The 14,640-nt window shown below is 42.4% G+C and overlaps 1 protein-coding gene across 1 annotated transcript in view; it reads left to right on the plus strand.

Annotated features, from left to right (window-relative positions):
- Positions 1-14,640, plus strand: part of cdk6 (cyclin-dependent kinase 6) — a 49,691-nt gene that overhangs the window by 21,018 nt on the left and 14,033 nt on the right. Inside the window, exon 5 of the mRNA XM_035429265.1 lies at positions 11,693-11,802. Within this exon, the coding sequence (XP_035285156.1) occupies positions 11,693-11,802 (110 nt within the window). The remainder of the gene's footprint in view (positions 1-11,692; positions 11,803-14,640) is intronic.

Genomic DNA, 14,640 nt, shown 5'->3' on the forward strand with positions numbered 1-14,640 from the left:
AGAAATTCATCCTGCCTTCAGCAATGGTAACGATTTTCCATGGCTGATGACACATCAACCATTGTCTCTTTGGCAGCAGTGACATCCGGTAGTTTTCTGTGATCATGAGTTGGAAATGTGAATGCCCTATAAATTATACTGTTTTCTCTCAGTTTGAGCCAGTCCAAGTAAATAAATGAATTTTAAAAATCCATCTTTAGGATTTGGGGGAAATTGTGCTTATGCAAATGTTGAATTAGAGTATAATAATAACAATGAAGTGAACATAATACATGTTATGGAATAATTCTTAATGCGTTATTTTACGCAGGTAAAGCTAAATGGTGATACTGTTTCATCAGCGATTTTGCAATGGAAATAATTAGCTATTAAAGTTGTGGTAGGATAAGTGTGAATTATTGCAACATTGGAGGGAGTTTACCTCATGATCTGAGCCATGGCCATGTGCGCTGGCCGTAGGCAGAGGTGTCAATCACACCTCCACCTAAGCCCTGCCCTGTTCTTTACCCCACCTAGGGCCCTCCAATGGCAAAGTGCTTTCTGCTCAGCCACATACGCGCAATGCACGTGCTCAGCTAGAACTGACCCCGCTATTATCGCTATAGCACGTGTCCAAAACCGTCCGTTTTGCCTTTAAACCTTTTATGGGCCTGGCTGGAGGAGAGGCAGCGGCACTTTCGGTCTGACTCATGCCTCTGTAGCAGAGCTGTAGCAGACCTTGCAGGCCCAGGGATATTTTTTCCACCAGCCCTTTGGAACCACCAGGGCTGCCCTGCACGCGGCAGCCTCCCACGCTGACAGACATGGGGGCGGTGACAGCAAAACGCGGAAGTGACAGTCGGAAGACTCGCATTGCGGCACGTTCCTGGGATGTTTAGCTATCGTTTCCATGATCCAAAAAAGCACCTACTCAAAGGCCAAAAAGTAAAGGGCGACAATGAATGAAACCGTGAAACAATTGACCTTATTTGGTATTTCCTGTGAGACTGTTGCCAGTCACCATGGAGCGCATAGTGTATTTTATGCATCGGTATTAATTGTTGATGGGGAATTGGCAGGGGCCCAGGTTTAGAAGGACTGATTTGGGGGGGGAGAATTGCATCTGGATAAGCCTTGCCTGCACCAGTAAAGAAAAAAATTACAGCATATATCAGGAATTTTTCCGACTAATGGTGTGCGGATGTGGTAGCGCTGGGGGAAAAGAGCCTGACTGAGCTCTCTTTGTTCACTAGCTGAGGGCCCCATGCAGCATTCCTTAAAGCCGTGCATACTTTGGCAACAGTTGTGCAGTTTTTAACTGTATACTGTTTATGCGTGGCCTCAGTTGTGACTTCATATATCTTTCCGCTGGCTGGGTCAGCGATATTGTTGCCGTTGCGTCAAGAAGCCGGCTGTAGCTTCCAAATAATGGAGTTCATGCCACCTCTCGGGCTGCAGGAGAAGGAATGGCTGTTCGTGCAAGACAAAACATTTCGCGGAAGGGAAGGAGTCGGGCCAGTAGGCGGTGCCTCCATCCCCAACCAATCAGAGTTACACAGGGTTGTAATCATGCAAGGGCTGCTTTTGATTGGGCAGGTGAGCATGTTTTGATGGACATGACGTTCATTGCGGTTTGCAAGTGCACATCCAGTGTCTCCAGTCAGCTGCAGAGTCCGTCAAAATAAAGCAGAGACTTTCTTACACCTAAGACTTAACTGAAGTGTCCTGTAGTTTTTGGAACGAGTCAGAATGTTGCGTTTTTTAATACATGTATTTTTTGCGTACATGTAACTATTCAGTTAGCTCCTTGGTAACACTTTTTTCCATTTTTATTTGGCTCCTTATGAGAATACCCCATATTCCAGCCATTATGAAGCCCACTGGTAATCAAAAACTTCTATAATTATTTAAAATATCCTGCATTGCATCCAAATCAGTTTGCCCCACTGGAAATCATACACTAAAATTGAAATAATATACTACAGAAAATGAACTATCCCAAAGGTAATTATCAGTCTGCATCATTTTTCTTTATGGGTTCTGTTTCATGAGCTTTCATTTTATCTATGCCACCTAGTTAGGTTATTAATGTTAAGTTAAATCTTTTTTTGCCAAGAAATTGACTAGCTAGCTTGCTCTACTATTTGGTTAATTTTGGAGTGAGCTGGCTTGCTGTTAACGAGAGTAACTGTGCTCATTAACTGTTCTGTTTACAGCAGCCATGTAGCCTACCTAGTAGCCAATAATGGTAAGCTCTTTAATCTGAATGCACTTTATTTAGATATATTTGGTTAGTAAAACCCTGCCCATGGACTAAAGAGAAAGCAATTTCTTTCTGTTTGTGGAACAGCTGGGGTTGTATCATTTTATATCCAGCTTATGTGGAAAAGCTTGAGCAATCTTGCTTCATCACCATCAAAACCAATCCTGGTTGTATGAGGAGTGTGTTGAGATAAAATTTTGTAATAAATAAATAAATAATACAAATTCCAGAAGCCTGCTAATGTAATTTACTTAGATTGGAATGTTTTCAGGAGGTGGGTGGGGTTTTGGAAGGGGTTGCCAAATATTCTAGTATTCATTCCCAACAGACAGGAACTTTACTCTATTATGATTTCATCTTGTAGCTTTGCAGCATGTTTCCTCAGGCAGTGCATTGGAATCACGATTGATTACTGTAAAACTGTGGTATAGAGGGGACATGTGACCTACTCAGTGCTTATCTGTGCTTTGATGAGTCTGCCTCATCCTGCCACCCTTGTCAAGTGCTCCTTTGCATTCTGGGAATGGTCGCAGGGTCACATGCTAACACCCTGCAGTCTTCTGGTAGATGCGTGCCTTGTAAGCACTCTGATACCTGATACCACCAACTGCATCAACCAGCCAAACACTGCTCACTTATGGAAGGAGGGGTCAGAACTTGATGCGTACCCCACCAAACATAGGCTGTGGGCATTGTGACTGACAGCTTTGTCTTTTCATCAAAGGCCAATCAAAAGCCTGGACGCTGTTACCTTGGGGGCTGTAGACTGGGCAGGTGTATCGATACAAAGGATTCATGGGTAGAGTTGCTGTTGCTCTGGCCCTCTTTCAGCATCCAGTGCTGTCGTGTGTCCGTCTCGATGAGTCACGTGGGCCGAGGCGGATCTGTGGACGGCATCCCATCTGAAGGTCCCCAGCCAGCTGAGAGGAATGCGAGACTCTGTGTTAAAGAGCCTTTCATCCTCCACTTCCTGCTGGAGGGGGAATGTAAACAGAGGCTCCGTGCCTGCTTCATCAGTGGCGCTCGCTCTTAGTCACATCGCCTATTGTCTTCGCTTCACAAAGGGAATGGAGAGAGCGACTGTAAGAAACGCCATCCCGCTTCAACCTGAACGCAAGCGAAGCGAGCAAAGTTAAAAACATACGGTCGGTGGTTGTCGTCTCCCCCCCCCCCCCCCCCCCCCGGTACACGCACGGGCGCGCGCCACCCCCAGCCCCCCTCGCGGACTGGAGCGGCGAGGATTTGCTTGGTCAGTGAGGCTTCAAGCGCGGCATAGCTGCCGCTCTCCGACCAAGTGGGACCCGCGTTCTCACCGCAAAGGAATGCGCAGAATGTTGTCGTTTAATCTCGAGTCCGCCAGGGTTCCCTTATCTGCCCCGTTGCTACCATAGCAGCTTCGCCCGTCTCCGCCGGCTTGTCCTCCGAGCCCGATTAGGTGGCCTCACACACCAGCGGCGGGGATGGGCCTTTCGGGTTAGGATCCACGCCGGATTTCGGATTTCTTTTCCAAAAATCATCCGTGATGCCAACGAGCATGAGCGAGGTCGCGAACAGGGAGCCTGAAAAGGGAAAAGACGACTGTTAAAGGCACAAACAACTCTGATGCATTCAAGTTTTTATTTATATATGTTAATGCACTTGTTAAGACAGTTTTAATTTTTTGTGAATATGCCTTGCACATAAGTCAGTGTCGCTTGTGCAGTGCTTCTTTCCGCATTATGCGTTTTCTCGAAGGTCTCTTAAGTATGGTTCCTAGAAAGCGTAAGTTAGATCCGGGGGGAGGGAAGAGTGGGTGTGCCAGGGCTTCCTCAGGGTGGCTCGATCTGCAGCCTGCCACGCTGGCACGGCGTCCAGCGCCCGTTGTTGGCACCGGTGTCCTGCAGTCTGCGGGGGGGCTCAGTGTTGCAGCTGTTGCATTTGCGAAATTTTCAGCGGCAGAGATGAGTCCATCGTCAGAGTGACTGTGCTGTCCTGCGTCCTGGTACCAAATTGTCGCCGGGCAGGTGGCACCCCTGGGAGGGAAGGACAGAAGAGTAGGACACGGGGAGGAGAGGTAATCTGGCTTTTCACCGGCGTTTATCGGGAGAGCGAGTTTTCAAAATAAACACACAAATCTTTTCCTCTTCCCTCAGGGGTTCCAGGGGAAAGTAATAAACTAAAATAAGAAAGACAAAATAAACAGAGGCACCATGAGAACCTTACCGCCGTGTTGGTCTTGGTCTTGGTTCGGCTTCAGTCTCGGTACAGGGGCTCCCAGCATCGGTCGTTCCCAGTGTCAGTCAGAAAGAAGCACGATTTTAAGCCCTGGACTGATTGGTTAACGCAACCCAGGTGTGTGCCTACTTAACCAGTAGGCGTGGCCCTAGATTGCTCTGATTTCCTTTACCGAACAGAGCCCCACCATAGGGATGATTTGTAACAATTTGGATTCTGAGCAGTACACTTTGGTGTACTTGAAGAAAGCGCTCTGCTTATTTAACTTCCGAGTCCAATAGATTGTGAGGTATTATTTGTAAATGCATGAGGAAGCTTAAAAAGAGGATCAGATGAGATAGAGCACTGCCTCATCATTACTGGAGTACAGGAAAGAGTGAACCATCCCTGGATCAGTACCTACTGCCACAGGTAGTGTATTAACAGATTAGTCTTGTACCCCTCTTATCAGCCTTGTTACCCCTCTTGTCTTCAATACGGTTCATCATCTGGTAGCATTAATATTCAGAAGGCCTCTGTTCAGTTTTATAATAGAGAAGTGCTGCGGTCTATTCCCAATCAGTGCTGCAAATCTCATTTCTTACTCAGAAGTGCTCATGCTTTTTTCAGTTGTTTCTATTATATCATTTGGAGAACATGGTATTCATATGTTTCATATAGCCATTAGATAGGAACGAAGTTGCACATATCATATTTACATGAGACATAACCCTCCTGAAATACATTATTTCAAAGCTGGAATAAAGAAGATTCAACGTGTTACTGCACATGGTCCTATTTCCACAAATGACCACCAGAAAAAATTATACTGCCATACTGATGTGAATAGATGAAATTGTTGAACATAACACAAAAACAGATGCAACTGAACTTCTTGGGCTATTTATCAAGTTCTAGTTTTGGACTGAACATTGGGAACAATAATTCCAGCTGAGATTTAGGATTTATTTATTGAGAAAGTGTGAAACCGAAACAATGCTCTCCCAATTCAGTTTCAGAGCTCTTGTCACCTTTTACAACCTTTTACTTCCTGCTGCCTGAAGAGCAGAAGAATGCTGCAGAAAGCTATCTGTGGCAAGGCGTTCTATTTAAGTGCGTATGGCTGAGCGGGTGCACTCGAGCTGACATCACAGAGCCTGCGGTTCTTCCTAGAAATCGAAACACTGTTGGTTTTTCTGAGAGAAAGAAACCCGTGAAACGATCTGACGGCATCCAGCCGACTGCTTCAAATTGTGTGCCGATGATTGAGAACGTGAGCAAAAAACTAACACATATTAAATTACGATTATCACCAATGCAGTGACATTAATATTGGATTATTGTATGTATTAACAGTGAGATGTATGCAGGAGCAGGGAACATAACCTAGCGCACATAAAATGACAGTAGGTGTCCATTTAATGTTTAAGAAATCATTGAATTGTCTGGACTGGAAAGGAGTGTGGAAATATGGACTGTCCCTTTAAATGTCTTACAAGCCAATCACTTATTAACAAGCCTAAAAACAAAGAAAATGATGGTTATCTTGCTAGCCGGTCAGCTTGCTTTTTGATTTCAATGGAACAGTTTTGTGGCTGTAGATCCTGTACTGTAGTTACATACGGACATTAATTACATACGGATAAATGTGCTTGAGAGAGCTTAGCATTGTCTAAATTTAAATAAGCTTGGTCTGCAATTCACTACAAAACTAAAAGACCCTTTTGACTCCGGCTGGTTCACAATTAAGCTATCAACTGACGAAGCTCAGTAAGAATGGGTAAGGCATTCCATATGCCTTTTGAAAAGTTCTGTAAGTGCTCTCTATCTGTGATCGGAAGGTTTTCAGCTACAGTACTACATTCATTTTACAGTTTCTGAGCTCATATATGGGATATATACACCTGAAATTCTTCGTTCATGCTCTTGCATCCCTTCATTCCACTGCCGAACCTAACATGAAGCTACCAGGCAACATTAGGATGCAGTCTGTTAACCTTCATTTTTCTCCTGAAGATGCTCTTTAAACATTACCTTTGTCTACACTACCACTGCCTCCCATTTTGTTTATATTTCTTACCTAATTCACAGTTATAAAGCTTTACATGGATTGGGTAACTTACCAGTTCCTCATATTTTTTCACCCTGGTTCAGCATGTTTTCGATCCTTAAATTCTTTGCATTCTCCATTTTTGTTTTACCGTGTAATACGGTCATTGTGTCGTCAAATATATTATTTTTATTCCTAAGTCATAATTTTATCATCGTTATAAAAATGAATAAAAATAATAAAACTAAGGGAATGCTTGGGATGCTCTCTGCATCTAGTACCCATGATGCACTACTGGACAATATTTACGGTTTAATCTCGCTCTTTACTCAGTGAATGATGCAATGCCCGAGTGTTTGTGAAGAACAAAACAATGTTGTTCTCAAAATACATCACACACTTTGGTTTGATCACATGTCATGATCGACCAGAGGTATGGTTCAGCTCTTCGATAGAAGCTTCCTCTCAATTTCCACTTAACCAGGAAACCCCAAAGCTTGTGTGAACTTGACTATTACAATTGCATTCTAAAAATAATCCATCATTTTGCAGTGCATGTGGGTATTCTTGTGAATTCTAACTGCGGTAGATCAAATTGATCATCACCTGCCAATCAATCAGATTTGTGTGAAATCCATAGTTTTGTTGAACTCTGACTCCCAAGACCAGCATCATGAATGTGATTATTTATTGACCATAAAACTATATACTTTTATTCTAATGCAGTTTTTTAAAAATAAATATGGTGTAAAATTTATTGGCACCCCATTCACATTTTAATATAAAAATATATTTAAATATTTAAAGGTAAATCTGCAACTCATTATTTAAGTTAATTTCAGTCTTAAAAGCGGTATTGTGGCCTTCAACTATGTCCTGATTTACAAGAGCAGTAGTTCCAAACCTCGGTCTTTGGGGGGGCGGGCTGCATATGCTGGTTTTCCTTCCAACCACAGTTGAAATCCAAGAATTTTAACAAGCTGTTAATTTTCTTTATTTAGGCGCTTTTCATGTTTAGAGGGATTATTTACTCTCTTAAACCACATGATATCAGAATTAGCTATGCATGCCATGAAGACTAAAAGTCCCATGTTTGCATTGTGCTTATTGTGCTATATTGCAAACAATTACATAAAGAAGTAACAAAATGTTTTAACTACTCAAATGAATTATTGCTGCGAATCAACAGGCCCCTTTCCTTAACCTTGTTAACACAATGCAAGTTTGGCTCAAAATCATTTGCTTTGTCTTTGAATTCTTCATTATCTACCAGATGGTTAGTTTTACGTGCCATGTGTCCACACTTTCACCAATTCAGAGCCTGTTGATTCACGTCAGTCTTTAATTTGATCAGTTAAATAATTTTTTTTACATCTATGTAATTGTTCGCGATATAGCGCAATGCGAACATGGGACTTTTATTCTTCATGGCATGCATAGCTATTTCTGGCATAATGTGGCTTAAGAGGGTAAATAATCCCTCTAAACATGAAAAGCACAAAATGTAAAAAATTTAAAACTTGTTAAAATTCTGGGATTGCAATTGTGGTGGGAACAAGAAACAGCATACACTGGGTTCCCCTAGGACTGAGGCTGGGAACCACTGCACTATGGTATAAAAATGAAGTAGCTCGCATGTAAAATCCCTTCGTCATTCATCACCATGGGGAAGGCCAAAGAACTGTCAAATCAAGAGACGGATGGTTGTTCATCTACACAAATCAGGTTAAAAAAAAATATATATGTAAATGGTTAAACATATGACTAAGCACTGTGAGGGAAATTATCAAAAAGTTTCAAACATCTGGAACGGTTGCTAACTTGCCAGGAAGAGGACACAGGTTCAAGTTATCTCTGCACGCAGTGAGCAAGATAGTCAGGGAGCAAAGAAGAACCCAAGGTTCAGAGTTGTATTTATTTTATTTTTTTTGTATTTTGAGGTCACCAAGTCTCAAAATCAATCATAAAATGCCAACTCCAGACCAACAGGCTTCTCTCTGAAGGGTTGCCTGAGGAAAGCCCTTCCTGAGACCAGAAAAAAGTGTGGACCTTGGAACTATGACTGGAAGGTGCCATGGTCAAATGAGACAAATTAAATGTTTTTGGCTGACGTACACTGTCGCCATGTTTGTCCATCCCTGCCTTAGGCTACTGCGACTCCATGCTGGTTGGCCTCTCTGCATGTGCTATAAAATCTTGACACTACATTCAAAAAACCAACTTGGGCACAGCCTTCCAAAATACTCATCTATTTGTATCATCCAGTGACAACCAAAAGCCACTCTTACCACATTTAAAACTTCGGTGGTAGCTACTCCAGGCTGACCAATTTCAGCTGAGGGGCGCAGGGCTTCTTTTGCACAGACTGACTAGAGCAGAGCATCTTCCGTGTGACTTCTATTACCAAAGCTACCAAAGTTCTGAAGCACATCTAACTCCGCATTTCTCAAATCATGGTGAAACCTGCGAGTGTCCATTTTAGTCGTGCGTTGGCATTAAAGTGGCTTTCTGAACGTTCGGACAAGACTTGTTTTATTGTGGTAAGCCCACTGACAGCGGTCAAATTAATTGGGTGTGCTGAAACCGTTTCACCTGAAATGGAGTGTACCCTGTGTACAGTGAAGTCTTCATTTTGATTAGCAGTTATATGGTAAGGGCAAGCGATGATGAGGATGACCAGAAACCGCCCACCCTTTCTGTTTACCAGCTGCATGTTCCACTTGCACTTATGTGAAAATGCATGCAAAACCTTGCATTGTCACTTCAAGAGAGTCTTACGTACAACACACAAATCAAGCAAGATGAATGTGTTGTGCAGTGATGTGCACAAAGCGAGAACACAAAAGAACACCAAATCCCCATTAAAAGGGTGCAATTTCAGCTTATTTTTAGATAGGTGTGCTAAGGTTTGTCAAAAGAGTTAATGGGATCATTATAACTTTAATTTTAATTCATGTACTTTATGAAGTATTCTCCTTCACTACATCATGACCAGTTGACACAAGCTCAGAGGCTGTAAATGGTGTACATTTGATGTACTTTTGACCGCGCTTTCCACACAAGGAGGGTCTGAGTCTTCAGTATTTAAGAGCAGGTATGTTGTATTTGCCATGTAAATATGTGAACTCTAGTCAGGCTTGTTTTCAGATCAAGCTCAAGAGTGTGGCTTTTTTTCCCCTCCTCATACCCGGCTGTCTGCGGTCTCTAGCCATGTATAATTTTCCAGTGTGTAAATGACTACTGAAGCAGACCAGGATTTTTGGGGAGCTGTCAAGAAGCACAGTGCGAGATTCACAAACTGCCTCACTGGACTAAGTGTGGCATGAATCAGCTCTGCTGCTTCTGCACACCATAGAATGCCGCACGACTGTACTTTCGAAATCCATCACCTCTCGAATGGTCACAGCCAGTGCATCATGGTGCACAGTATGAGTACAACACGCATGTAAACCAGAACAAGAACAAGCGCACGTCATAGGTGAGGCCAAAGTGAAGACCTTGTATGGTTTGCTTGTTCTTAGCTTCTACTATTGAGCAAATCCAACTGTTCCTTATTACTGAAAACTCTCCAAATTGTGTTTGGTAGGAAACAAAATTAAAACTAATAGTTTTATTGAAGTTAGGCACACATGTTGATTTAAATACAGCCTTTTGCAAAATGAAACAAGTTTCACTGAATTTGCAGAACCTCACATAGGTGTTTTATCCTTAATTATCTAGTGATTAAGCATTATTGCTGCTTCCCCTCTTTCTTTACGTTGAGATGCTGAAGAGCAGATTGTAGTGATAACTAATTTGGGAAAGGAACAGAGTATGATTTGTCTACAAAGCAGAGAAATATCCAGGCAAGCAGATTTGATTTTTTTTTAACCCCTCAACAGTCCTGTACTTCCTCTATGATCTAACAGAACAGGTGAGGCTGCACAAGCAGTTATTGTGACTGGGCTGCGATAAGGCACCCTGCTGTTGGCGCGTTCTTCAGGAGCACTTCCTTCAAACAGGCAGACTCAGCGACTGAGGGAAGTGTCTCCGTATGGACTGTGCATGTGCTGTGCACACCCAAAGAAAAGCCAAGCGACGTCGCTCCGCCACATTTCATACCTTACATAATCCCACACGGCTCAGAAATATTCGTCTTCGGTGTTCTCGCTGATGTCAGTTTCTTCGTACTGTTTAGTTTTTAGAAAGATTTTATTGCCTTCCCGGCACATTTTCCCTCTGCATGTCTACTGAAAGCAGGGATTGAACAGACCTGGGCACTGGAAAAGTCGTCAGAGTGACCACTGCAGCGGGCAGTGTGACATGGATCTGCCCCTGGGTGCATTCGGTGTATTCTTAAAGAACATGAGGGGAAACATTCTGATGAATAGCTTCTGCTTAGATCATGTGAGCATGTGTCACGTGTGTTACAGCAGTCTGAAGAATGTCTACTGGAATGGCTTAAAAATATATGTGAAGATATGACAACACACCAAGTTGCCTAGTTATTTAGCAGTTGAGATGCAGAGCTAGTGTGCCAGAGAAGCACTTCTGCAGGCGGCTGTTTGACCAGAGGGGTCACTATTGAGTCATAAGCTGGGGGAAACCCTGTCAGTTGAAGAGCTCAATCCCTGGGTAATGGCGTGTATGTAAGATTTTGAGGTTGGATTGCACACCCCTGTAAGTTTTGTTTGTCCTCCACTTGTGGGATCCTTTACAAATGTAATATGTGTAAGTCTGCCTGGATAAGAGCGTCTGCTAAATACCAAAATGTAATGCAGGTAATGTAATGTTTATTGGGCCCACTACAACTGTCTGAGCGTTTTGCTGACAGAGAAGTTTTGCGGTTACAGTCCTCTCTCTTATCTGAAACCAATCATTGCTTATGTTGTTTCTGATTTGATGAGAGGAATCTCTTAGCTGCTGCAAATTATTCACAATCGACTTCAATGTAAAGCCCCATGGACTAAATCATTCAACAATAGAAACTGTCGGGAACAGTTAGCTAATAGGTTATAGTTATCTAACCGTCATTTATTTGCACTACAGAGAGTGCCAGGAAAAACACAACATCAGAAGAAAAGGGAATACCCAAGCCTTAAGCCTTAAGTCTTCACTGAAACCTTAGTACAGTTGTGCTGCCATTTAATAGAAGTGCGAAGTATTTTTGTCATTTTGAAACTGGAAAGTGTCACCGTGAACACCCTGTTGTGACTTCACTCTTTCAGGTTGTTACACTGTGGTACCGCGCTCCAGAAGTCCTTCTGCAGTCCAGCTATGCCACGCCAGTTGACTTGTGGAGTGTGGGGTGCATATTTGCCGAGATGTTCCGGAGAAGGTAAGACCCACTTAAGAGGGAGAAGGACCCTCCTAACCACTTATTTTTATTTTTTAAATATTGTCATTAGACATTATTAGAAAATGTTTTTTCACTGTAGTAAATCATTAGATGGGTGAGGTATGAAACCATTTTTGTGTGTTCATATGAAGTATTGCGTAATCACAAACGTGTTCAGCTGACTCAAGGTATATGTTTATTATGGCCAGCAGCCATACCACCATGTAGCTTGCTCCTTTTCGAATGGCTGAAGTTAAGCAGGAGTAGGCTTGATTAGTACTTGGGAGAGTGATGGGAGACCTTCTGGGAAAAACTAAGTGGCAGCTGGAGGTGGTATTGGTGGGGCAATAGAGATCAATCTTCCCTCTGGTCAAACAAACCCCAATGCCCTAGTGCAGTGATGGGGCCACTGTGCTGCAAGAGTGTGTTGTCTTTCTGTTTAGACATTAAACTGACTCACTGTGGAAACATTTATCTCAAAGGGTAGGGGATTCCCAGGTGTCCGGACTAAATTCCTAACCTGGCTGTCTCAGCCTACTACCTAATCATCCCCAGTTCAATTGGCTAAAAATCATTCCCAGATCTCCCTTTCTACCTCAGCTGATGTGTGTTGGTGCAGAATGGCTACTGTGAATCACCCAGGTGGGTTCTACACATTGGTGGTGGTTGAGGAGCGTTTCCCCCTCACCACTGTAAAGTACTTTGAGTGTTAGAAAATATAAATGCAAGGAGTTTAATAGGAGAGTGTGTCTTCAACTCACTATAGCACCAGCTATAAATATCAAATATTTCTGCTTGTTAGACACAAGCCAGGGGTTTTGCCTTGAATCCCCGCTAATCGACTTTCTGCAGTACTCTTACTGAGAGAAATAAATCATTTTTTAAGAGAACATACAGATTTCTGCAATGCTAGCTGCTGCAATGGTCCAGAGTGCAACAGCATGGCTTCATGGGGGATTGGGAGCGTGACCACTATCTCTAACGTTGATTTTCGTCTATAGCGAAATACTGCTAGCTAGTTAGCTAATGTCAATCTTGCCGGCTGTGTATGCCACGCCCCTTATCACAAAGGGGGTGGTGAAAGTGGTTCTGGATAACTAGAAAAAAAACACACTGGAGCCAGTGCGGAAGAAGCCTGACAGGACAGCAATTGAAAAATTGGAAAATAGCGATAAACTGAAATATATTACAAATATCAGTTAATAAACCCTGGAATGATTTTCACATCTCTGCTACACATTTACAAATGATGTAAGTGTTTTAGCCTGGAATTTTCCTTTAATATGAAAAATTAAAGGGCAATTTGTAATAATATAGAACCAATTTTTCAGCAATGAGATTTTTATAAAGTGATTTTAATTGTGTGTGTGTGTGCGTGCGCGTGTGTGTGTGCGTGCAGTCCTGTTTGTGTGTTTGTCAGTTGGTTGCTAAGCTGTAAATGAAATTCAGTTACAGTCTTTGTGGTTGCCAATTTTTGAGAATTCAGTTTCTGATATTTTTTTTCTGTTTGTGGTTTAACGTACTTCTCTTACTCTGTGGGGCGGCATTCATAAATCCACTTCATGTTAAGAAAAAATGTTCCAGCTGAAAGCTTTTTCCTTCACTCTGTAATTTTATTGTCTTCTGCTATTGTGTGGGCATTTCTGTGTTTTTGTGTTGTTTGCTTAATGCTTATGGATTAACACGAGAAAGCAGAACATGTCAATAGCATTAGTTGCTCTGCAAATAGAAGCTCACAAGAGGGGAATGGGGCCAAATGGGCGAGCTCCTTGTAATTTATGTTTCCTTCCCCTGATAAGGTGCATGCCCTTCACTGTGAGATCCAGCACAGACAAGCAGGCTAGTCGATGGAGTGGGTAGTTTTCCTTGCTTCCTATCACAATGACACATATGTACGTTTCGTAACCATTTTATCATAATGGCTCACTAGGCAATTGGTAGCGGCAACATACAGTGTTATAATACTCACGAAAATGTCAAAAATACATAAAAAGTCTGAAGATTTTAGTTTTTTAACTTTTTTATGACATAAACACGTGCTAGTTGGATTGTGACTATTGCACTATGGGAACGTTCATGTAAACCCCACAGTGCTCTTTCTTTGCCTGTGTCATGACAGTGTTTTCCAGCACATTTCTTTATAAAAAGGTGCCGTACAGTGTGTAGCTTCATTTCGGGTAAAATGTCAGTGGGCCGGGTCAGTTTTCTGTGTCTTCGGGCAAGTATGATGCTGCAAGGTCACATTACAACCCCATGCAGCCCGTTTTAAATACCTAGAACTTTGGAACAGTTCAACAGCCCCTTTTGCAGATGTCATTTTGCTGAACATGTAATGCACTGTTCATTAAGAATTATACCAAATTACACCTATTTTTCAGATGCAGAATTTAATGTTTTTTGTGCGACTCATAGGTATTTTTAAACAAATGGTGAAAACAAGGGGATGATGGAATATAAGTGCTTACCCAGAATACTTTTGGTAATTTTCACTGAATGTGAGATTAGCCATTTTGGCTAATAGGTAGGTGTGTATTTAGATGATTGATTATATTCAGTGGGTTCAGGAGGTGGACATGTTGTGGTCTGTTTTAACCCAGTCTTATGAACTGTGCTCCATCGTCCCTTCTTCCAACAATCTTATTTCTACCTGTGCATTTATTTAGCGCCTTACATCTCAGGATGCCAAAGTGCTTAACAGTGAGCACACCTCACTCACTGGAATTGTGTGGCATCCATCTCCGTATTACTGAAATGGCAGCCATTTTGTACCAGGATTCTCACCACATATCTTCTTTGATGAAGGGGGTGATCAAATTTAACTAGGGGGATTAGATGGTC

Source organism: Anguilla anguilla, chromosome 8, assembly GCF_013347855.1.
Source record: "Anguilla anguilla isolate fAngAng1 chromosome 8, fAngAng1.pri, whole genome shotgun sequence".
In the NCBI taxonomy this organism is placed as follows: Eukaryota; Metazoa; Chordata; class Actinopteri; order Anguilliformes; family Anguillidae; genus Anguilla; species Anguilla anguilla.